General features: G+C 38.7%; 2 protein-coding genes across 5 annotated transcripts; one reads left to right on the forward strand and one right to left on the reverse strand.

Annotated features, from left to right (window-relative positions):
- Positions 1 to 157: 157 nt before the first annotated feature.
- LOC110169690 (CD81 antigen-like) lies at positions 158 to 9,315 on the reverse strand. 2 transcript variants are annotated; one of them, XM_020935269.2, is made up of 8 exons: positions 9,146 to 9,315; positions 7,326 to 7,440; positions 3,024 to 3,121; positions 1,623 to 1,697; positions 1,432 to 1,542; positions 1,238 to 1,345; positions 638 to 721; positions 158 to 555 (listed from the first exon to the last, which is right to left on the reverse strand). In XM_020935269.2, exons 1-8 carry the CDS (start codon positions 9,209 to 9,211, stop codon positions 493 to 495), a joined length of 720 nt encoding a protein of 239 aa, XP_020790928.1. In that variant the 5' UTR covers positions 9,212 to 9,315; the 3' UTR covers positions 158 to 492. The 2 variants fall into 2 exon arrangements, with proteins under 2 accessions (XP_020790928.1, XP_055011494.1); XM_055155519.1 differs by lacking the exon at positions 9,146 to 9,315 and adding an exon at positions 8,431 to 8,676.
- A 1,516-nt stretch (positions 9,316 to 10,831) lies between these two features.
- kcnc1b (potassium voltage-gated channel, Shaw-related subfamily, member 1b) lies at positions 10,832 to 22,308 on the forward strand. Of its 3 annotated transcripts, none has more exons than XM_020935173.1 (4): positions 10,832 to 11,404; positions 15,366 to 16,278; positions 17,755 to 17,928; positions 19,757 to 19,896. In XM_020935173.1, exons 1-4 carry the CDS (start codon positions 10,844 to 10,846, stop codon positions 19,894 to 19,896), a joined length of 1,788 nt encoding a protein of 595 aa, XP_020790832.1. In that variant the 5' UTR covers positions 10,832 to 10,843. The 3 variants fall into 3 exon arrangements, with proteins under 3 accessions (XP_020790832.1, XP_055011633.1, XP_055011634.1); XM_055155658.1 differs by lacking the exon at positions 19,757 to 19,896 and adding an exon at positions 22,199 to 22,308 and having other exon boundaries at positions 10,844 to 11,404; XM_055155659.1 differs by lacking the exon at positions 17,755 to 17,928 and having other exon boundaries at positions 10,844 to 11,404; positions 15,366 to 16,256; positions 19,732 to 19,896.
- Positions 22,309 to 22,451: the final 143 nt, after the last annotated feature.

Consider the following 22,451-nt stretch of genomic DNA (forward strand, 5'->3'; position numbering starts at 1 on the left):
TCAAAAATGAAAACACATTTTATAACTGTAATCAACACACACTTACCAAATGAGGTGCAAAACGACGATTCACAATTCACAAGACTTATTATACCAGAATGAAGGAAAAGGGTTTAACCATAATGGTTTTCCATCAGAGAAATAAATGCTGCTTAAATTATTCAAGCCTGAAGACAGCTTTAATTCAAACTATTTGGAAGACAGTCTGACTCTTTTGTTTTAAACTAGCTATGAATGTACAATTTTACAATAATCTAAATCTGTATGCTTAAGAGTCAAACACATCACCACAAAATGTAGTAAAAAGTAAAAAAAACAAACATTATTGATAAATATAAAACAAATAAACTGTGTCAATGTCATTACTTTAAATGACATTGGTAACATCAAAATTGTTTGATGCCTACATTAAAAAGGCATGTCCATAACACTGTCAAATGAAACACTTTTGAAATAACAGGCTGTTGTATCTTCATTCATCAGGACCTTTGTTCAATACACTGGACTGTTGCGAATGCCACAACACAGCACCATGGTGAAGATCATCTCGAAAACCTAAACAGGAATAAAACAATTTAATTTAAATGAATATAGGCTAAAATACACTTATATATTCTCGGTAGTTACTGATACTGACCATTATGACCGCAACCACCAAAGCAGCCAGACCAATCAAGTGGAGCTTCTCAGAAAACAGAATGGTGATTTTGTCATGACAATTCTGAAAGATGAGACACAGACAGTAAAGCTAGTGCCCACAAAGATGTGCAAAGTCAAGACATTTTGACTGGCGCCTCTTTGTTATAAATGACAGTGTACACGTGTTTCACCTGGTAGAAACCACAACATGATGAATAATTAATCACAACAGCAAAATGCTAACATAAGCATAGACAAAATATGGGGAAAGGAATCTGACTATTTATTGTAAGAAATTATGCAAAGCTTATTCAATTTGTGCTTAATTTATGTTTCACTCTGTTAAATCTGTTGTCTTCTTTAGTATAAGATGTTCCAGTGGTACTAAGGACAATTGTACTAGCTTAGTACTAATTTAGCAATATCATTAGTGAGTAAGAATGCAAGGGGCAAATATAGTAATTGTTTCCAGTAATAAGTAAGAATACACATATTTGAAGTACAGAAAGAAAGGGGGAATGAGTAAAGGCATAGATATAACACAATCTTTTCTGTCATTTAAAAAAAAACAAAATAATAAGGAACCTAATGTGTGTACCTGATTTTCTTGAAAGCCTTCTGTTGTGGGGGCTGTCTTGCGGGGGCATAGGGTTTTAGATACTTCTTGAAATAAAGTGTTTTCTCCTCCTTTTCCACAGCAGTCAAGCTGAAAACAGCCAAAAGTGAGCACAACAGTATTATTATAATATATGCTTATGGTGAGTTAGGCCATAACATGTCTTTAACATACACCGTTGTGTGGAAAACGTCCAAGACCTTGATGGCTGAGTCTTTGCTGGTGCTGGTCACATCGACTGCTTTGATGTACGCTGAGTCGTAGAAGTTGATGAGTTCTTTGGAGATCTGCAAAAATATATTGTGTGATTGTAGTGATTAAACCACTTTTATAAGCATATAAATATACTGCAGCTCTTTGTCCTTACTGTGTCTCGGTTCATGAAACCCCAGATAGCAGCAGCCACCTCGCAGGCAAACAGGATCACCAAGAAGAAGAAGAACTAGACAGAAACAAGCAAATAGCCATAGAAAAACAATGAAAATGTGTGTGTGTAACTGGATAAGAAGATTTATGTATGTGCAAAAATCTAAACTTCTTTTGTGATTCCACAAGGATGTGCTGCCGTCTGGCCTCTATTAGTCATGCTCATGTACTTGATTAAAAGCAATGTTTTTTTTTTTTTATTGTACACTACCAGTCAAGCATTTGGACACACGTTTTTCCATTTATTTTTCTTCTTTATTTTCCTGATTATTTACATTGTAGATTCTCACTGAAAGCATAAAAACTAAGACTGAACACATATGGAAAGTAACAAACAACATTTAACTAAAAAAAAAAAAAAAATCAAAACTTATTTTAGACTTTTAAAAAAGTTAAATAGCTATCCATTCCTTTGAACCTTAGTTTGCACTTTTGGCATTTCTTGACCCCGCCTTGGCACACCATTTGATGTTAAAACCACCAGATTTCTTCAAGAAGCTCATTGAGAGAATTGTCTACAAGGCAAAGGATGGCTACTTTGAGAGACGGAGAGTGACACTTTATTAATCACGAGGGAAATTCAAGTTTTGCTGCAACATTTACACATCAGTGCAGTTTAACTGGAGAACTGGTCAGGTAGGGTCAGCAGATCTGTATCAAGGTAGTCTGAGGAGAGGAAGAGCCAAAAGTGTCCTTCCTCTGTGTCCTGCAGCATCACAGCAACCTCCGGGGGAACCAGGTGAATACAATAGGAAAGGCCTCATTCTTACTCTGCACTAGTGTTTCACTTGGTAAAGAAATGGTTCATTCCCTCAAAGGATTTCCTCTGGAAGCTCTTCTGCCACATTTACTGCCACATAAAAAGCCTGTAGCATGTCAAATGTCCATAGCTAGCTACTTACTTAGTTCTTGCGCAGTCTCCACAGATACAGGAAAAACAAACAGCTGACTTCACACAATCAAACTTCTTAGCTGGTTAAAATCCCATGATATGATGTTAAAAACTGAGCTAAAAAACCCCCAAAAGGTTTCAAAACTGCTCAGTGTGTCAATGAGGTAGCCACAAAAGCAGCCAACCACTCCATGGATTAAAAGTGAGCATTTGAGTGTAAAATATTTTTATGTATTTAATTTATTAAATTTAGTTACTTGAGAGTTATTTTTCTTTGTTACACAATTCCATATATTTGATGTCTTCTGTATGTATCTAAAATGTAGAACATAAAGAAAAAATAAAAACCTGAACGAGTGTGCCCAAACCAGGGGAATGGCATATAAAATAAAAATACTTAAAGTGCACAATTTTTCTTCCTACAGTACTATGGTTTGAGAGGAGACTTACCGTTCCCAGCAGGCACTGTGATTCCTGAATGGCTCCATAACATCCAAGGAATCCCACCAGCATCATGATGGCCCCAACGGCTATCAGTATGTACACACCTGCATAACAAGACAAATAGGTTTTATATTCTCTCTGAGCCACTAGAGGGCAGCATATCCAGCCCAGACTCCCATTTCTCCACATTGATCTGCAGGCCACATTGTTTGATAATGGACTTCCTGGATGTTCCTCTTGCCTTGGCTGTTGGATGACATGATGGTATTGACATCCTGCAGATAAATCCGGTTTGAATGGGAGAGGCATCTCCAGTCCAGGAAGTATCTGCCTAACCCCTCAACACCACCGTGACCTCTGACCTTGAGCTATTGCCCTACCAGGAAAGTGAAGTAAGTTTTCATTTATTATTCTGTTAAATAAAAGACAGCCATGGTTTAAATGTGTTTGGAGGAACATGTATGGTTGGTTAGGAAAGCAGAGGTAGACTGTGCTGACCTAAATGAAAGTATAGCTATTCCTAGAACTAAAAGTACTTGTAAATAAATATTGTAACTCCATTTAAAGTAAAATGTAAGTTTGTTTCTATTAACCACTCATTCCAGCAAATTATTTTTACCCTTTTCAATGTTCACTCTCTATGACTTTAAAGGTGCATTGTGTGACTTTTCTGGTAGAGGGTCCTTCAAATGCTTTTCTTCGTCGTGATGTTTTTGCTTTGACTGGAATGTTTCACAATATGGCATTAAACATTTCTATCATCATGGAGACCAAACCAGACTAGGTTATACGTCAGTGTAGAGCCAACCCCATTCAAAGTAAGAATGACTGTTTTTCTAGGTATTTTTGAGCTACCACACCACCTGTAATTGTATAAATCTAAAGTAAAGCTGTTTAATGTCATACTGGGGAACAAGCCTGGCGGTGCACCAAAGTAATGCACAAAAAGCTCTTACATTAACAGCTTTAATAATACTATGCCAGCTCCTTGCATTAGAGGCTTAACCTAAATGATGCCATGACAGGTTGAGAGTTCTGAATTATTTATAAATATTAATTATCAACCACCTGAAATAAAGTGCATGAGTGGTAGCACTTTATACGCATGACTAGTTTCCGCACATCAGGCCAAGTGAGTCCTTTTTGCACAGTGGCATGGGGGCATTTTCTCTTTTCGGTTCCTTTTCTACTCTTACTCATACGTTAACAAAACACAGCCTAATGCAGGGCAGCACAGATAGACAGCGCGGGTAAAAAAGCCCAGACTGGGAGAGGCCCTTTGACAACTCAGCCTGTATTTTGTCTGTCATGCAATGCCTTCAACATTTGCTCTCTCTCTCCCTTTTTCTGCTCTCTTTTATTCACCCTGAGTGGATTTCTGTGTTGTTGAACCAAGAACAGCTTATACCAGAGCCAGTAACCCGGCAATGTGGCCAAAGCCGACATTATTTCTGCTGGCTTGCATTACTATGACAACACCTGCGAGGTCTTAGGGCTATTGAGGCCTGAAGGGAGACCATTTTGTACCACCAGGGAAGTCCGTTTATTTTCTATCTCGCCATGTAATCTCCACACAGAAAGGTGGAGGGGGGTTCAGAAGCTAAGACCTTCTTGTTTTTCTTAATTAAAATAGCAAAAAAGGTTACCATATAATTAAAAACTGACATAGTGACTTAAGGGCAACTAGAGTGAAAACAAAGTTTATAACAAATAATGTGTTAAATAAAGACTGTGGTGAAATAAAAGCAATATAGTGGCGAAAATTTAAACTTAAACATACATTGGCAAACAAACAACATACTCTATGGATAAATACTCCACCCACTGAGCCACTGAACAAATCATATTTCACATTAACATTATAGAGGACTACATTTTACAGTAAACACCAACCATTGTTATGGTTTTGAAATGTTAAAGGTGCACTGCGCAACTTTTCTGGTGGAGGATCCACTACCTGCTTGTCTCCATGGAGAAATTATTGCTTTACTGGGAATGTTCCATAGTATGACATAAAATATACATCTAGCATTTATTCATTATGGGTGTTTCTATTGCACAAAAATACAATAGTTTTTTTTTTTTTTCTGTGAATAGGGGTGACTCTCCACAGATCTGAATTGCAATGTAGTGTAGTGCTATAAGCTGTTCACAGATTTAATTTATACTGAGGAACATTGTAGACAAAGCAATAACCATGGAGATAAGCAGGCGGCGGCCCTCCACTAGAAATGTTACGTAGTGCACTTTTTAAGAAGCATTATGCAACTGTAAAGACAAGTTTCCTTTTGCCATTTTGTGCAAAATGTCTGACATATTGTTTATACAGTGTCCTGAAGGCAAGTTTCATTGTGCATACAATGTCAAACATCTGCACAGCCATGCTAACCTCACCATCCAACTGGCAACTACAGCGAATAATAATTTCAGACCTAAAGAGCAGAATTTCCTTCCATACATAAGTACCACTTTCTCAGGCCAGCATGCTAAAAACATCCACTCCAAACTCTAATTTGGAGGATAATGTGCAGATGCACGCAGCGCTAACATACGCCCCTGCATAATTCAAATAACCTTGTATAGCGTTTAAAAAAAATAGACTCTCCTTGATCTCACTTGGGTGGGCCTCTTTTTCTGACTTTAAAATCCAGAGTACAGCCCTTACTCTATAAAAAGCCCTGGTTTACATACGCTCCTTGTACTTAGCCCGGGGTAAGTATGGGAGAGCGGCAGAGTCCCGATGTAAATTAATGGGCTCAGTTAACATGGCTGCCACAACGGGCCTGGACGATGAAATGGTTCAACGTTGCTATATATGCAGGTTAGGTTACACAGGTCAGTTAAAGGTTTGTATTTTTTGCATCATAGATTACTTTCAGTGTAAATATAAATATAAAGCCATACTAAGTTAAGCCTTTTACTCTACATTAGTTTTTTCCATGATACTTTTACCCTTCACACAATTATATTATTATTATTCTTTTTAGCCTTCACAATGGCAACACAACTTTTCTGATTCTACTATGTAATTAAAAACCTAAATGTAAATCTAATCCAACCACAAGTGACCTTCATGTCTTAAAAACATGAGTAAAACTGACTTTATTTTAGTATTTAAACTTAAAGTTAGCTGAATTTCAGTACAGTTACAGGTTATAAGAAGACCTTTTAGGATAGGCTCACTACAATTTTAATAGTTTTTATGATACTTTGTTGTTTTAATGGAGAATTTGTGACTATTTCAAATGCAGCAACTGATATATTCATCTTATATGAGAAAAATGTCAATTACCTGATAAGTACTGAGGACTATTGGCCAATCTTTTTTGTTGTTGTTCATGGCTTATTATGAACAAATTATAATTTAACTAACTGCATTTATTTATATTTTTCCCCTTGTAATTCTTTATTTATCTTTTTCTTTCTTTCTTTCTTTCTTTCTTTTTTTTTTTTTTTTTTTTTTTACACTTTTTGACTTTCTTTAACATATTCATGTTTTTCCCTGTCATATTGCTTTCCTCTCCCCACATAGACAATGCTTCAACATCTGTCGAACCATCTGGCTCCTCTCCTCAAAGTGCAGAGGCTGGGAGTTTTTAAGCCTTAGCTGTTAAAATATTTAGTTGCAAATGTCCCTATGCTTCTGTGGGCTAGAGTGCATCACCTGTGTACCGGCCCAATGACAGCCCAGATAAGTCAAACTGATGTAGCCTGGAGTTGAGTTTCTATATGCGGATTTACGTAGGTCCTGTTTCCTGGATGTTTTTGTAAAGGGGGTCACTCTGCCCCTCTTTCTATTTCAGCTACTCTCACATGGTTTCTCGCATGGGGCTAGTCAACCATGAAGGGCAGAGACTTTGGTTACCACCGAGATCCCTGTGATGTGCAGAATAAAATATGTAGACAGTAAGAATGGGAAGAAAAGAAGAGTTTTATACAGCCAGAAGAAAATGGAGGATCAGGCTATTCTCACAGGATCTTACATATGCACGTACAGAAGAAGGCCAAGGAAGATGCCGGGGACAAAAATACCTTTACTGAATTAGCTACGGATATGACTCATGTTTGACATTTGTGTCACATTGTTAGGATGTGACTTAAGAGGGCCTTAAAATGTAGGTAAATTACATAATTTTTCCAACCTAGTCATTTCTCATACCCTTCAGTAATTACATTTAAGCATACTGCATATGTTCTGAAAATCTATACACTGGCCTTTTTTCCACTGATAATTGTTAGTAATACAAGGGCTGTAACATATGTGTTTTTGTTTCAGAAAAAGATCTAGTGATTGTAGTGTGTACTCACTTATATAGAAGGTTCCTGGTGCCTGCTCTTGTTCAAATTTAAGAATAAGAAGATTGCTGGTTTTGCTGTCATGGCGCAACCACAATGCCAGTCCTAGGATCACACCTCCTGCAAGCTGCGGGACAAAAATAACTTTGTTGTTTCTTCACTTAGAAATACAGAACATGTCAATATTATACAATTATATGTTATTGACAATCAAGATTTTCAGATGCCAGCTGTAAGGCCAGATTGCCAAACATTCTTCATTTTTCCATTCAGAGAGAAAAAAAAAAACACAATACAGGCCTTTACTAAATCCTAATTTGATTCAGTATACCGGCGAAATGCAACAAGAAACAAATCATATGACAAGTGAGGATACGTTCCAAACTATTGCAATGTTTATGTCTAGATGTGCACATTTGTCGGCACAACCTTTAGTCCATTGTTCTCAAAGCAACAGGAAGCCGAATCCTCGACATGAAAAATAGCAAACTAAGGAAGAGAGTTGTCAGAGTTTGCCCATGACAAGCAACAACAGCAAAGGAAACATTCCATCAAAAGTGGCGTGCCCAGGACATGCTAATGTGATGTTTATCTAAAAAAAGACTTAAAAGAAACCACAAAGAAATGGTCTTTTTCTATGTAGAATGGACTTGTTAAGTGTCTCTGATATAAAACTACTGACTGGAAAGTATTGTCCACAGAGGAAGAGGATGGGTTTGGAGGACCAAATTTTGTATTTTTAGCATAAATTTGAAACTGGTACTGGTGATCCAGTTCAAACAATGGAAGGGAAGGATATCTCCACCCAATTTCATCTAATTTATATGAACAACAACTTTGAAGAAGCCACCCACCATGTAATGAACACTCAATTATGTTTTTTGTTTTGTTTTGGTTTTTTTTTAAGTTCAGTAAAGAAAAAGTTACATAAAAGTAACTGTAAAAGTTGAGTAGTCTTCCTGTGTTTTCCTAAATAACCAGTGTTGGGCAAGAACCTTCAAAAAAGTAAGTTTGCTTACCCTTTACTTATCCCCCAAAGTAATTAATTGCCTTTGTAACTGCGTTATTGGGAGATGAAAGTAACTAATTAGGGTACTAGATTAAGTAAAAAATTCACCTGAGTTGCTTTTTCCGAGCTTTATTCAGCCGTATTTGGTGTCTGCAAATCACCAAATGCACCGTGAGTCATCGTTATCGGCTATTCTAACACGAACTCACAACTGTAGCTACAGTCACAAGAACACGGGGCAAACAACTGTTTCCTTTACGCAGCAGGCTTTGTCCACACTGCACTTTTACCAAACGCACTTTACAAAGATGTAGGCTTATACACGCTACATGATATGAACATCAAACACGTAATAAATAAATTGCACTTAACGAAAAGTAGCTCTGAGTAGAGGGCTGTCAATGTCCCTAATCCATCACTTTGGTCTTGTTTACTTCCCAAAACAAAGAAATAACTTTGCAGCTCCTCTGAATGCGACGAGAGCTCTCAGTCTGATCTGTGACTGCTGCTGGGGATCACAGTAAAATAACAACCCTATTACACTGACAGTAACTATAACGGCGTTATAGCTGAGGAAAAAGTATAGAATACTTAGATTACTCGTTACTGGTAAAAGTAACACAGTTCCTAACGCCGTTATACTGAGATGGCGTTATTGTCAACACTGCGAATAACAGGGTTGTTGTAATAGTAGGCTAAAGATAAGGAAAGAAGGTGTTAGAGAGTTAGGGTTTACAATAGTGCCTTACAATGGAGTGTGTATTGTTAGCTGAATCAGGAACAACATTATAAATACATCTATGCAAAAGAAAAAAATACTCACCCAAAATATAAAATTAAGTAAGAACAGCATGTATTTTATACACAAGGTGCAGCCTGCCACAGCCATCTTGGAGTTTGATTAGCTCGTCTCTCTGACCAAACAGTGAAGCCCAGTGTGTGAGGCACACAGAAGAGTATCCAGGCAGCAGCAGCAGCACTGTGTACCCTCTTGGAGCTGCTGACTCCTCCTAAACCAGAGTGGAGCGTGGGACAAGACCTGCCCAGGAAACTCAAGAGGAGGACCGCAAGGAAGGCCCATCTGGAGACCGCATGTACTGTATGCCTTTAGCCCCTTCACAATATTTTAATGACGTTCATATCTTACTGTTACCGCCATGAGAAATTTTCCTCATAGATCATGAAAAAACAGTTAATGGGATAAAATAATAATAATATTAATAAAGTGTGTCTTTAACAGCCATTGCCTTTAATTCAGGGGATAACAAAACGTTTAACATTAACTTTAACACAGATTGCACAGCATCATAGATTTTAAAAACTGCATCAATTTAAAACAGATCAGATAATCCTTAAAAAAAAATATTGCTAACTTTTTGAAAAGTTCAATATGCGCCTGCGCCCCCTGTTGAAGAAGATTGATGTGGAAGTTGGTTGATTTTACACTTGTAGCCCAACACAGTAATCGTTTGTTGATGATAATGTTATACAGGGATGCTCCATTAAGATGAGACGCTCAATGTATGTGGGCTAATATAACTTCTCATTATGATCAGACTATCAGCGGTCTATAATGGCCATTATAAAAGCCGTGCAGGCATATAGTAGGACTATGTAAAATGTTTGACTTTCTGGGCGGATCTGCGCACCTATCAGCACCCTCTGGGGACTCCAGTGAGTGAGAGGGACAGCAAATATCGTGCACCAATGACAGTTTAAGCAGTCTCAATTGGCTGGTGCTTGACAGCGTGTTTAAACAATTGCAGCTCTCCTCACACTGGGCATGCTCCATCTGATCAGAGGGGCATCTCGTGTGAACAACAGGCAGTTGGGGCGTTTTTGGAGACCTGCGGCCGCCTCATTCCACATTTTGTTTAAAACACCCACGTTAGTTTGTTTTTTCCTCGTGCATGCATGTAGGCATACCAAATGTTGTCCATGCACAGCAGATGAAAGGCGGTCCTCGGGAGTCTGAGCGGGAGCGACACAAAGACCTGCGGCGCGTCGTGCGGCAGCTGCTCGGGGAGGGAGGCGAGCTCAGCCCGGAGCCGCTCTGAGCTGTCACTGTTCAGGCGCTGTCCTCAGCACCACCGCATTCACCTTGCTTTGAAAGTCATTAAGCCGTTTATGGAGCTGGGATCAGTCAGCGCAGCCTGGGGACTCCGATGAGCCGGATTTGTTCTGCATATGAGGAACAATTGGCCAGTGTTTGTCCTTTTTTTTTCTCGACATCTTGGATTTAGCGATGATGTGACGTCCATTTCTAATGTGATGCCATTGGCTGTATTCATTTTGGGGTCTTGATTGTGTAGCCGTGCGCCCAGAGAGGCGCTGTGAATGGCAGGTGTTTAAAGGGAATGTAGCCTGGTGCGCGTCCAGCAGCGATCATTTGTTTCTCAGTGGGAACAAACCACAGGTAGCGTACCCTGTTTCTTATGTAATAGCTTTTCCAGTTTCCCTGCTGTGGTCCTTGCTACTCTGATATGAAGAAAACTTATAGGAGACATGCCTAGGGGACGAGATGGGCCTGAGCGACGACAAGGATCGCATTGTGATTAACGTGGGAGGGATCAGACATCAGACATACCGCAGCACCTTGCGCACCCTACCTGGCACCCGGTTGTCCTGGCTCGCCGAACCTGATGCTCCCAATCACTTTGACTATGACGCCAAGATTGAGGAGTTTTTCTTTGACCGCCACCCTGGCGTGTTTGCTCACATCCTCAACTACTACAGGACAGGCAAACTGCACTGCCCCGCGGATGTGTGCGGTCCACTATATGAGGAAGAACTGGCCTTTTGGGGCATTGATGAGACAGACGTGGAGCCGTGCTGCTGGATGACCTATAGGCAACACCGGGAAGCAGAGGAGGCCCTTGATAGTTTCGGCGGGGGAGGACTGTTAGACCTGGCGAGTGACGACCCAGAGCCAGAGGTAGATCATGCTGAGGATGATGATGAGATGACAAGGAGGCTGGCGCAGGGGGACCACACGGACGCGCGCACTGGGAGCCTATGGAGTAGGTGGCAAAAACGTGTTTGGGCTCTGTTTGAAGACCCCTACTCCTCCAAATATGCAAGGGTGAGTTGTGCTCTTAGGCCAATTTGAGCATAAGCACTCTATACAAGACAACTAAGCTATACGCATTTTTATGTGCTGCCATATTTAGTGTTATCTAGAGACAGCCTCTGTTTGGCTCCTGATAAGAACACATTATAGCAAAGTCCATATTTTGTACAGTGACTGACAACTGAAATGGCAAATGCTTGTCAGTAGTTTCTGTTGTGTGCACTGCAGACAACACAATAGTAAACATACACTGGAAGCAGCCTTAATCAATGAAAGAGAATTAGGTTTCTTTGGCATTAGCCATGTGAAGCATCAGTCATTTTTGCTATTCGAATTATAGTTCATCTGATCCATTGCTATTGCCAGCACTAAAACACATTACGTCAAAATCACTTTCCTTTTTTGCTGCTTTTAAATGGTGCATTAAGTTGTAAATGTGTCTGCTTCCTTTGTTTGGGTAGACAAGGATTGATGGATGTGGGAGGTTTTCATGACCTTGAAATTGCTCTCTCTGGGGTCTCCAGTCCACTGCATGGACCGTATAGACACTATAGAAAGAAAGTGATAGGGGGTGGGTGAGGGGGAGGTAGGGAATGGAGGTAGACTCAACCAAGGCCTCATCTGTCTAAATAATTCCAATGTAAATCACCGTTCTCCATCTTTGCTCCATCTTCTGCAAGATATGAACCACCCCACAGGTTTTTGTATCGATGTTTCCAGGGCAATGGGAGGGTTTAGTTAAATGGGGCATGGAAGAGGAAAGGCAGTCCTTGGCACTACCGCTGAAGCTAAACAGGTATTTGTAAGAGGTGTCCTTTTTGGTCTTGTTGTGGGAAAGTTTCTGCTTGGATGCACTCTATAATGAGGTTAATCTGACCAATATATCGCCCACAAGGACCACAGTGCTCCATGCAGCCTTACCAGTGCTATTAGTTATATGGCTGCAATTTTACAGATAAAATGTACAGTTTTAAAAGAATAATAAAAACCATGACTTGGAATAGACTAGCACTAAATCTGTCATGATAATTACAATATTGACTTATCATTTAATATATGAAAGTCAGAATTTTGGGGCACAATATTTATTATGTGTACTTTTTCTTTGCAATAGTAGGGAGATTTTTGCCAATTTTATATGATACGGTAAGATTTAAGGTGTAAAGGGTAGAATAAATAACTTCTATAGAAAATTATTGGGTCATTCTGCTATTTGTTTGTTGTTATTTGTTGCAGCTCAGGCTTTTTAATGATAATGATATATATATATATATATATATATATATATATATATATATATATATATATATATATATATATATATATATATATATATATATATATATATATATATATATATATACATACACATTTGTTATTGTAAGAGGCCTAACTGACACTGCTCCACTAAGACTGGCATGAAGATTAATTAGAAGTGAGCCTCTGAGTTAATTACTGACTCTATTCACGGTGGATACATCAGTGGAAAAACCCTTGTCACTCCATATCACTCTGTGGGCTATGCCAGCAACAGTGAGAATTAGCCAATAAGAAGGCACAGATTATGCTCCTGTCACCCTCCCTTCCAGGCTACACTGTTCTAACTGTCACAAAGACATAATTTAAGCCTCGGTTCAATGAGCCAGTTTTACAGTTGCTTAGAAAGGACAGGAGGGCACTGGGGTTAAAGAGTCATGTAAATTCTTCACATTTTAAAGGTCCTATATTACACAAAATTGACTCTTACAAGCTCTAAGCCTTGTTACATTGTTGTTACCTCCTCAAAAACATACCTGGGGTTCTATTTTGTTTCATTCACACATGTTGTAATGAGCATTCTTTTATAACTAGACTGTCTACATCTCCAAAGCTCAAAATGCTCTATTGTGATGCCATGAAGCAGTAGTTTTCAAGTGAACAACTACTTTTTTATCTTCTGTTCAACAGCGATTCGCAAATCCTGGTCTGATGATTCTAGTGAAGGCGTATGGAGTTTAACAACACAGTGGAGCACTTTATGTACTACCACATGACATCACATGGTGGAGTGATTTCTGTATGAGAGAAGAAATGTACAGGGTTTGTGTGTTAAATGTGTGAATGAAACAAAGCACAACTCCAGGTATGTTTTTGATGAGGAAACAACATTATAACACAGATCAGTATATAGTGTAATGTAGAACCTCACAACAGCAATCATCTGCCTCATAGTGTTTGGCAATTTTCATATTGATTTGCTATAGGTCTTGAAGCAAGCCTGTTTGATACAGCTTTATCATTTAACCAGGACTGGGTCTTGAATGGGACTAAATGTGCATATTACTTTTGCACAAGTTTAATGCTAAATGCCTTTCTAGAAGCCCCCCTATAAAAAGAAGAAATGGTTGTATCATCTCACCCACCTTTTTGAAATCAAAGTTATACATTACATTTCCTATCAGTCTTTGTCATATTGGCCTAGTTACACTCTGTTTTAGCAGCATAGTGGGTTGCCAAAACAATAACATTACATAATACAAAAAAACAGTAGCAAAAGTGAATGACATAATACTGCAGCTATTCAGTGTGAGCACAAAATGTAAAGTGAGTTTTTCATCTGTGAGAAATAATTTGATGATGCCCCTTTCATTATTATGGGCTGAGACCCTGTGGACCAGTGGACAAACAGGGATGGGAAACAGATGTTCCTAAGCCCTCTGTGATTTCCTCGACACAATGCGATGAATTGTCAGTGATGAGATGTTATGAGCCTGTTTTCCATCTTACTGACACAGACCTGAGCCTGTCTCCTTCTCTCCGAGGACAGATCTTCCTTGCCCAGACATGCCTGTACCTCAAGCTCCCACCTCATGTTGCCACTCATTAGTGCTAGCTACTCAACAAGGAGCACTGCACAGCATCACTTACCCCATAAAGACATCTTCATGCATGAGCACACTGATATTGATCCAGCTTTTGTGATTCATAGGATGATTAAGTTGCTCTCTGCTCTGCTTGTCTATTCCTGTCTGCCATTCTGTGCTACTGACCCATTGAAGAACCATTGTTTTTCTTTGCTATAAAATACTATGGCTTTATCCATCATGTAAACTACCATGATCATAGCACAATCAATGTCTATGATAGCAGGCTGGATCTGTTACATGTTGCACACAACAGAAATATCATCGCTTAATTTGATGAAACAGGATCATGTAATCAATACGTAATGAAGGCTACAGTAGTATAGGAGAACTATAGGATTCAGAGAGAGATTGAGCTTGATTCGATTCCCATGAGCTGATCATCTAGACACTGTGACCTTGTACAGGAAAGACCCATAGTAGTGATCATGCTGAAGGGAAGAGCCGTGGCTAATTTTAGTCATGGGGGTGGACACAAATGTTCAATCTGATGCATGGAGTTCACCCTTGGTAATGCCTTGACCTTGAGATAGAGCAGAGGGGAAAAAAACAGATACAGCGATCCTGCATTGATTAGGCCCTTTTGAATTAAGAGGGGGAGAGAAGTCTGTGAGTCGCTGTCATTTTCTCTTATGGTGGATTGAATGGCTTGTCTTTATGTGATGTGACAAGTGTCTGAAAGGTATGGTGTGAATCTAATATGGTGGGCACAGGGAACAATCTCTATGTTTTTATTTTATATTTCATATCTCACTCATTTGTCCTCAACAAAACACAGAATTAGCCTTGCAAATACAATGGAAGTTATTAGGAATCTTTTGCACTTATGTTTTTCTCATTTAGGTAGTGTAGTACTTCTGATACTCTGCTTATCCTTGAAGTTGGTTAGACTACTGCTACTTTTAGACCCAATGCTGTCTCCATCTAAAATATTGAATTGCATTGTTCCTTTCTAAAAATGGTGTGATTACATTCTGTATGTTCTTGTTCTCGTTCTCCTTCCTGCCCTCCCCTCGCTTCTCTTCTTTTGTCTCTTCTTTTGTTCTTCACCCTGCTATTTTCCTGCTCAGTGGATTGCTCTGGCCTCGCTTTTTTTCATCCTCGTCTCCATCACCACCTTCTGCCTGGAGACCCACGAAGCCTTCAATCCCATCATCAACCGCACAGAGTTGGACTTGGAGGACAACATCACACGCATCTACCAAGAGACCGAAACCGCCGCCTACCTCACCTATATTGAAGGCGTGTGCGTTATTTGGTTTACCTTTGAATTTCTCATGCGAATAACTTTTTGCCCCAATAAACTAGACTTCATAAGAAATGCCCTAAACATCATCGACTTTGTGGCCATCCTTCCTTTCTACTTGGAGGTGGGATTAAGCGGGCTCTCGTCAAAAGCAGCTAAGGACGTGCTCGGTTTCCTTCGAGTGGTGCGTTTTGTCCGTATTCTCCGTATCTTCAAGCTAACGCGACACTTTGTAGGACTCCGTGTTTTGGGACATACGCTACGAGCCAGTACCAATGAGTTTCTGCTTCTCATCATCTTCTTGGCTCTCGGTGTACTAATTTTTGCCACTATGATTTATTATGCTGAACGTATTGGAGCCAACCCCAACGACCCAAGAGCCAGCGAACACACACACTTCAAGAACATCCCCATTGGATTCTGGTGGGCTGTGGTGACCATGACGACGCTCGGCTATGGAGACATGTACCCTCAGACGACTTCGGGGATGCTGGTTGGAGCCCTGTGTGCCCTGGCTGGTGTGCTGACCATTGCAATGCCTGTCCCAGTGATTGTCAACAACTTTGGAATGTATTACTCCCTGGCCATGGCGAAACAGAAACTACCAAAGAAAAACAAGAGGCACATACCACGACCACCGCATCTCGGCTCTCCTAACTACTGCAAGACTAGCATCAGCTCGCAACATCCCAGCCCTGTGGTCGTCCATGATGATGTTTTCGAGATCAAATTTCAAGGTAAGACCAGAAGTACATTTTGGGAAAGTCTGTTAACAGTCTAGATTTGAATAAAAAATAACAATTTTATACCACAACTGTGCCTGTGATAAGCCAATGGAAGACACAATTAAAAACCTGTTACACATATCAACATGGAAATCTCTGTACATAAGAGGCCAGGTGATTCAGTATGGCACTGGCAACACAGAAAAGCCCAAAACAAAGGACAGGCAAAAAGGCCTTAGAGTTAAAGTGGAACTAAGTACAAAATCAGCGTTTTTTTTGCTACTAAACTCTGTACATGGTGCTATAACAACATTATCTAGTGTTCTAGGTAAATTTGCAACTTTCTGGTCAAAAATCGTCTAAATCTAAATGTGGACTGCCTTCAGAGGCCACTGCCATTTCAAGTACTTGATGCACGACTTCCCTGATTACTTCTCGATTTCTTATTACAAATATATAGATGCAGGGGTGCAGTTTGAAGTTTGGATACCTCACAGAGTTTCTTATACCCACAGATCCTCTCAACTCCCTTCACTCTCTTTTTTAGTCCACAGATACTACCCAGTTGAGCAGCTCTATTTCAAATGTGGTTATGGTTGAAGTGTAGGTGTTTAGTCCCACGGTAAGAACAATATTAGAGAATTAATAATATTACATAATCAACAAATGTATCAAATGAAAGACACAATAGTGATAAAAATAAATAAAATATTTTTGATAAGCATTTTGCATTTGATAAGGGTAAAAAATAGAAATCACTTACATTGTATTGCATTTTTTCTGTTTTTGTATATAGAGATTTTCTCTATGATTTACTAAATAAACCGTCTTTGCTGGGAGCAATCAATAAAATTAGTGCTGTAATACATATTTAAGTGGGGAAAAGAGAAAGAGGACTCCAGACAGACAATGAGCTATTGTACTATTGATTTTGTATTTCTTAACACTTTGATTCACTCCTCACCTCTGATCTGCAATCACCTAGCAGGGATGTTGATAATGGAGTCACCTCATTTGTACATTACAAAATTATATTCCTCAGAGCCTTACGTGATTCTAATATCATGAGATATTAGCTTGGGTTTCAAAGTGTCAGTGATGCAGAATGTTTGAATACCTGCTTGCCAAAGGTTTAGTGGTTTGATTCCTGCTCAAACTGTGCACCTTCAGTTTTACATCCACATGGTTTACTGTGGCAGCCTGCATAAGGAATCCAGCATAAGAAAGTATTCCAAATTAATCGATCAAAAGACAAAAACAAAAGAAAAAAATCTAACAAAAACAGTGACCCGCTTGTACTAGTATACAGTATATATGTAATATATTACATTTTACTTTGAATGGATCTACTGCACAGTATTCTAACTTCTCTTTTGAACATAATAAAAACAATAATATTTCTGTCTGAGTTATTCCTGCAATAACTCTACAAATGTCAGCTTTAAAGGCTTTTGTGAAACCTTGCTGTTTGATGTGTTTTATTTCTAGACTCAAAGTTAAACGGCGAGGCAGCTAACGCAGCTCTGGCGAATGAAGACTGTCCTCACATAGACCAGGCCATTTCTCCTGAAGAAATCTTCAGCCCCAGCGAAAGAGAGCGTCCCTGTTTCCTGGTCACTACTGCAGAGCGCCCCAACCACACAGGGGGCAGAGTGCGCAGGGGTACGTACAGCAACAGCCAATCACAGGCCGCTGTAAGACACTGACACCTGACAGGCTAGACAGGCTGCTTTCTACCCGTTTTGATGACTACATACAAATTAATTAAAGCGAGACACTATAGGCTAAACATTGTTGTATTTCATTAATATTTAAGCTCAATTAGTATGTAAAGGTGCATATCAAAACTGAAAATGTTCTAATTTCACATTAACTATTTCATTTACTTACTACTACAATTTCTGTGTAAAGATTCTAAATAGTTAATTCATAGATTTTTTTTCGCTCTACATATGGCCCAAAATTTCAAATATGTTAAAATTGATCAATCAACATGCAGTATGCAATAAATCATAGCACTGACAAAGAATTGAAGAGAGAATACAGTAAAGCATATAAAAAAAATATGATATGGTTTGAAATATGATATGGTGTTGTAAAATGTGTTAATAATAGTCCGAACAACCCCCCATAAATGCACTTCTTTACTTTGTAAAAGTATTATCCATACAGTGTTGTGTAACAGAAGTTAATTTAATTTAAGATACATTTAGGAATAAAAGATATAAGATCCTGTAGTGTTGCGCTTTAAAACAGAAAAAAAACTACAACAACAAAAAAAAAACCTCTTTATACTGAGCTTCACTCAGCTGCTGATTGTAAATACTCCACTTAACTTGTTAAGGCCAAGCACAATCACTACTAATGTCAATAAGGTTCACATTGACACAGTCTATTTTTTGATACCATGCATAATGTATACACCTATTTATTTACCAGTAAGAAAGCTATTTTCGATTTATAAAGAAGAAATAGAGAATGTGTTGTCTTACATGCCTAAGAGTATTTATGTGCTATCCGTGTAACTTGTATGTATATGTGTTTTATTGATAACTTTTACCATCTGAAATCTTGGGAGTACATTGACCATACGGTGCATGAGATGTCTTGCTAAAGGGTGCTATGAGTATGGTGATGGAGCACAACACAAACATAGAAAGGCCAATATTTTATAGAACAAATTTATATGACAAGTAAACTTTATAGAAGAGTTGTGTGGGACATTTGATTTCTAGTTTTTTAAAAGTTAATCAGAATGTCCTAGCTGTACACATGCAGCCAACACAATAAATGTTAACTGTATGCTCATTATTTATGTTAATTATAATCAATTTCCATTGTATGTTAATGTCTGTGCCAGTTTAAGTTTTTTCTTATTGCCAAGCTCTGGTCAATTTTGTACATCCATGGCTGTAATTTGTTCAGTCCTTATCCTTTGTACCTGAATTCCAAAAGACATTTCAAAGTAGACCAATTATGTAACTGTCTATTATTAAGTTCTTTGTTACAATATGATCTCTAAAAAAAATCTCCTCTGGCTGATATGATTCTAATTTTACATCACAATAGCTTTAGGACATTTGGGCCTTTTGATATGATAAGAAATGTATCTTATTCATCGAGAAAGATGGTGTAGAAATTGTGCAAAAGCATAATAGGGGACCTGTACCAGTAATACAGCTTACAGTCTAAATCTAAAACTGTGGCTGAGTATACATTCCCTGCCTCTGGTGCCTACCTTTTCTAGTCTATAGTGTTTTACTCCGAACCATTCCAATACCACCCACTGCATGCTGTACTCCTGATGCACTCAATGCATGGAGAATATTAACTGTCTCAAGTTTGTGTTGACCTGTTTCTTGGGAGACAAAAACAAGAAAGCAACAGGTGGAGTATTTATTAGTGAGGAATCGCAAAAACTCGTTTGTCATGATTCAGTGCTGCAGTGTACCCAGATGTACTCAGAACGTTCTCTGTTTTTCAACTGAAGGTTATGAAAAGCCTTGGAGCCTTAACAGCATGTCTGGCATGAGCGGGGATGCCTCTGGAGTGTCCTCAGTGTCCGCCCTGCCCTGCAGCCCACCATGTCTAATGCAGCACTCACATTCTCCCATCCCATCCATTATGTAGCATGGTTGAGTAGCAGATACAATGCCATCGGAAGGCCTCTCCACACCTTCTATCTTTCCTGTCCAATTTGATTTTATACTTTTTATTTTTACTCCTGCTTTTTCATTCAACTCTTTATTTTTCTGAAAAAGAAAACTGGATCTTATCTGTGCTAATACTTCCCAAGGGTTCACCTTGGGTGTGTCATCATATCCTAGTCTCTAAACATCGGCACAGCCACTCTGCATGGGTCACCTCTGTTGCTGACAAAGCACTCTACTATATCTACCACAGACTCAACCACTCTTCCTATGTTGACGTCATTGCCTGTTGCTCTGTTGCTTTTGATCTCATGTATCTTCTGCTAATGACTAAATTTCATCTGCTTTTACTACTTTGTAAAAGATTTTTCTCATACAATGTATACAATGCCCACTGCTGGACATAAACGATACATGGCTTAAGCACATTCAAAGGTACCAATGCCAGCTGTTAAGGGAGCTCCTCTCAAGTGCTTTGTACGTTGCAAAGTAGAGACGTTATGATTTTAAGTGCAGATGTTGTTGTTTGAGTAAAACTGAACTTGATGTTCACAATGTCCAATGCAATATGGAGATAATGACAATTCATGTGAAACTATGATGCATCAAATGTCAGAAGAACTACAACTGTTCATTTGCATGAACTGCATGAAATATTCTGTTAAAGTCAAAGCTAATTGTATCACAGTAACTTGTAGAGAACTATTTTCTTTCAAAAGCCTGAGAGCTTTGTCATTTTATGCATTTTGAGACAGCTTTACAAGAGACTCAGTCATAGCAAAGATTTTTATGTAGCTGCCATTCTTTGCCTTTCCCCAAAATCATAGATTTATTTTCTTGTATTTATTTGATTGGGGTCTCCAGCCAAAACAGATTAACTTGAACAACCAGCCAGTTATAAAGCCAACACATGCTGTTATGAGCATATACCTTTTATATCCACGTTAGAGGTAGTTTACCATATGGGCAGGTGGCTGCTGCTGCTCTGCCTAAATTAAAGGTCTTATTAATGATGAAACAGCTGTGCCTTCATACCTGGAGAGGCAAAGTAAAAGTGCATTTTAAATGTAATCAGAAAGTACTCCTAGTGTAGCATCAGTACACTTTACCATGCTCATAACAGTGTAACAAAAGCTTTGTTTTCATGGTGTACTTTTTGACACCAGTGTTGTATCTTAACCACACAATACTACCCTAATGCTTATTATAGCTGCACCATAATGTATTATCATGTAATAACACTTCTGGTTCCTTTAAAGACCGTTTGTATAATGAGCACAACACATTTTAACAGAGGGGACCAATAGCCAAACTGTTAGTAAGATTGGTAAGATCCAGTCAGCCACAATCACAATGACAAATGCAGTGTGTTTGTTTATTGGTTTAAGCATCAGTGCTGTTACTGTTACTATTGCTACTGTCCCTTATAATATGCACAAAGGTTTCAGGGCACTTTAAGAAATTCTAAGTTGAAAAGAGAAAAAGTATAGCAACTCACATGTTTTATTTTTATCCTGACTGAGCATAGTTTTACATTTCTAGTCTCTAGTCTTTTGTGGTAATTAATGGACTTTACACATGGGGGGAAAATATTTGATGTTGATAACATGCAGGTAAAAATGCTCATGCATTTTACAGTGAAAAAAAAAAAACAACAATATAAAATGTCAATATGGGAATGTGGGACTACTTGGGGAAAGGTAAATGCATGTATTTTACAGTTATGCAACAGAAAAGTATTCAAATAAAATATGTAAATAAAAAGTCCTTGCATGAAATAAATTTTATACACAATGATTGTTTAGACTCCGTTTTTATTCAATGGCATATGCATACATGTTTTGTTTTTTTTTTTTTTTTTTTTTTTTTTCCAGCATTTGATTAGTGCATTTAACTGCTGTTTGACCTTATGTTTCCCTGTGTTGGGGTAAAAATTAAAAAGACAAGAATATCCCAGTTGACTGTGAGAGCATGATGCAAAGTAGATCAACGCATGACAATGACTGAACATCAACCTGTAAGATGCAGCATGATATGGGCATGATATTAACCAACTTCAATTCAACCAAAATTATCTTTGTCTGGTGTCTTGGCTAAAGCATGGGAACTACATGGTAAATTTAGCATTTACCATGAAAACTGACGGAGCACATTTTCTTTACTGTCAAAGCTAGCGTCATTATACCTCTGCCTGCGCATCAGAGGTAGTCATCACTCCATTTTCCCACCATTTCAACATAATTTGTGTAATAATTTCTTTTATTATTTTTATATGTTTATAGAGACGCAGCGACAGCACCGGAGCAGACAACCAACAGAATCAGTTTGTGTTATGAACCATGGTGTACCAACCACTATGTGTATGACCCATAATGGCCCATCTCCCACCTGATAGCGCTGTAGCATTGTTCTGTGTATTAGCATTTTTAAATGGGTGTGACAGTGACAACCTGTACATCACAAACTCAGCATAGATGTAGCACTGAAAGTTCTGTTGTCAAGCCTTCTGTAGCTCAGTATCTGTGACGGTTACTG

The sequence above is a fragment of the Boleophthalmus pectinirostris genome, unplaced genomic scaffold (genome assembly GCF_026225935.1).
Source record: "Boleophthalmus pectinirostris isolate CB_2022bp ecotype Guang Dong unplaced genomic scaffold, ASM2622593v1 HiC_scaffold_2, whole genome shotgun sequence".
NCBI classification, from domain to species: domain Eukaryota; kingdom Metazoa; phylum Chordata; class Actinopteri; order Gobiiformes; family Gobiidae; genus Boleophthalmus; species Boleophthalmus pectinirostris.

Excerpts from the sequence above, each read along its gene's own strand:
- LOC110169690 (XM_020935269.2), bottom strand. The coding sequence starts at position 9,211 with ATGGCTGTGGCAGGCTGCACCTTGTGTATAAAATACATGCTGTTCTTA. Across the intron at positions 7,441-9,145 it reads TACTTAATTTTATATTTTGG|CTTGCAGGAGGTGTGATCCT; the intron begins GTGAGTATTTTT and ends TTTGTCCCGCAG. Across the intron at positions 1,543-1,622 it reads GTTTCATGAACCGAGACACA|ATCTCCAAAGAACTCATCAA; the intron begins GTAAGGACAAAG and ends ATATTTTTGCAG.
- kcnc1b (XM_020935173.1), top strand. The coding sequence starts at position 10,844 with ATGGGCCTGAGCGACGACAAGGATCGCATTGTGATTAACGTGGGAGGG. Across the intron at positions 11,405-15,365 it reads ACTCCTCCAAATATGCAAGG|TGGATTGCTCTGGCCTCGCT; the intron begins GTGAGTTGTGCT and ends TTTCCTGCTCAG. Across the intron at positions 17,929-19,756 it reads AGGGGGCAGAGTGCGCAGGG|GTTATGAAAAGCCTTGGAGC; the intron begins GTACGTACAGCA and ends TTTCAACTGAAG.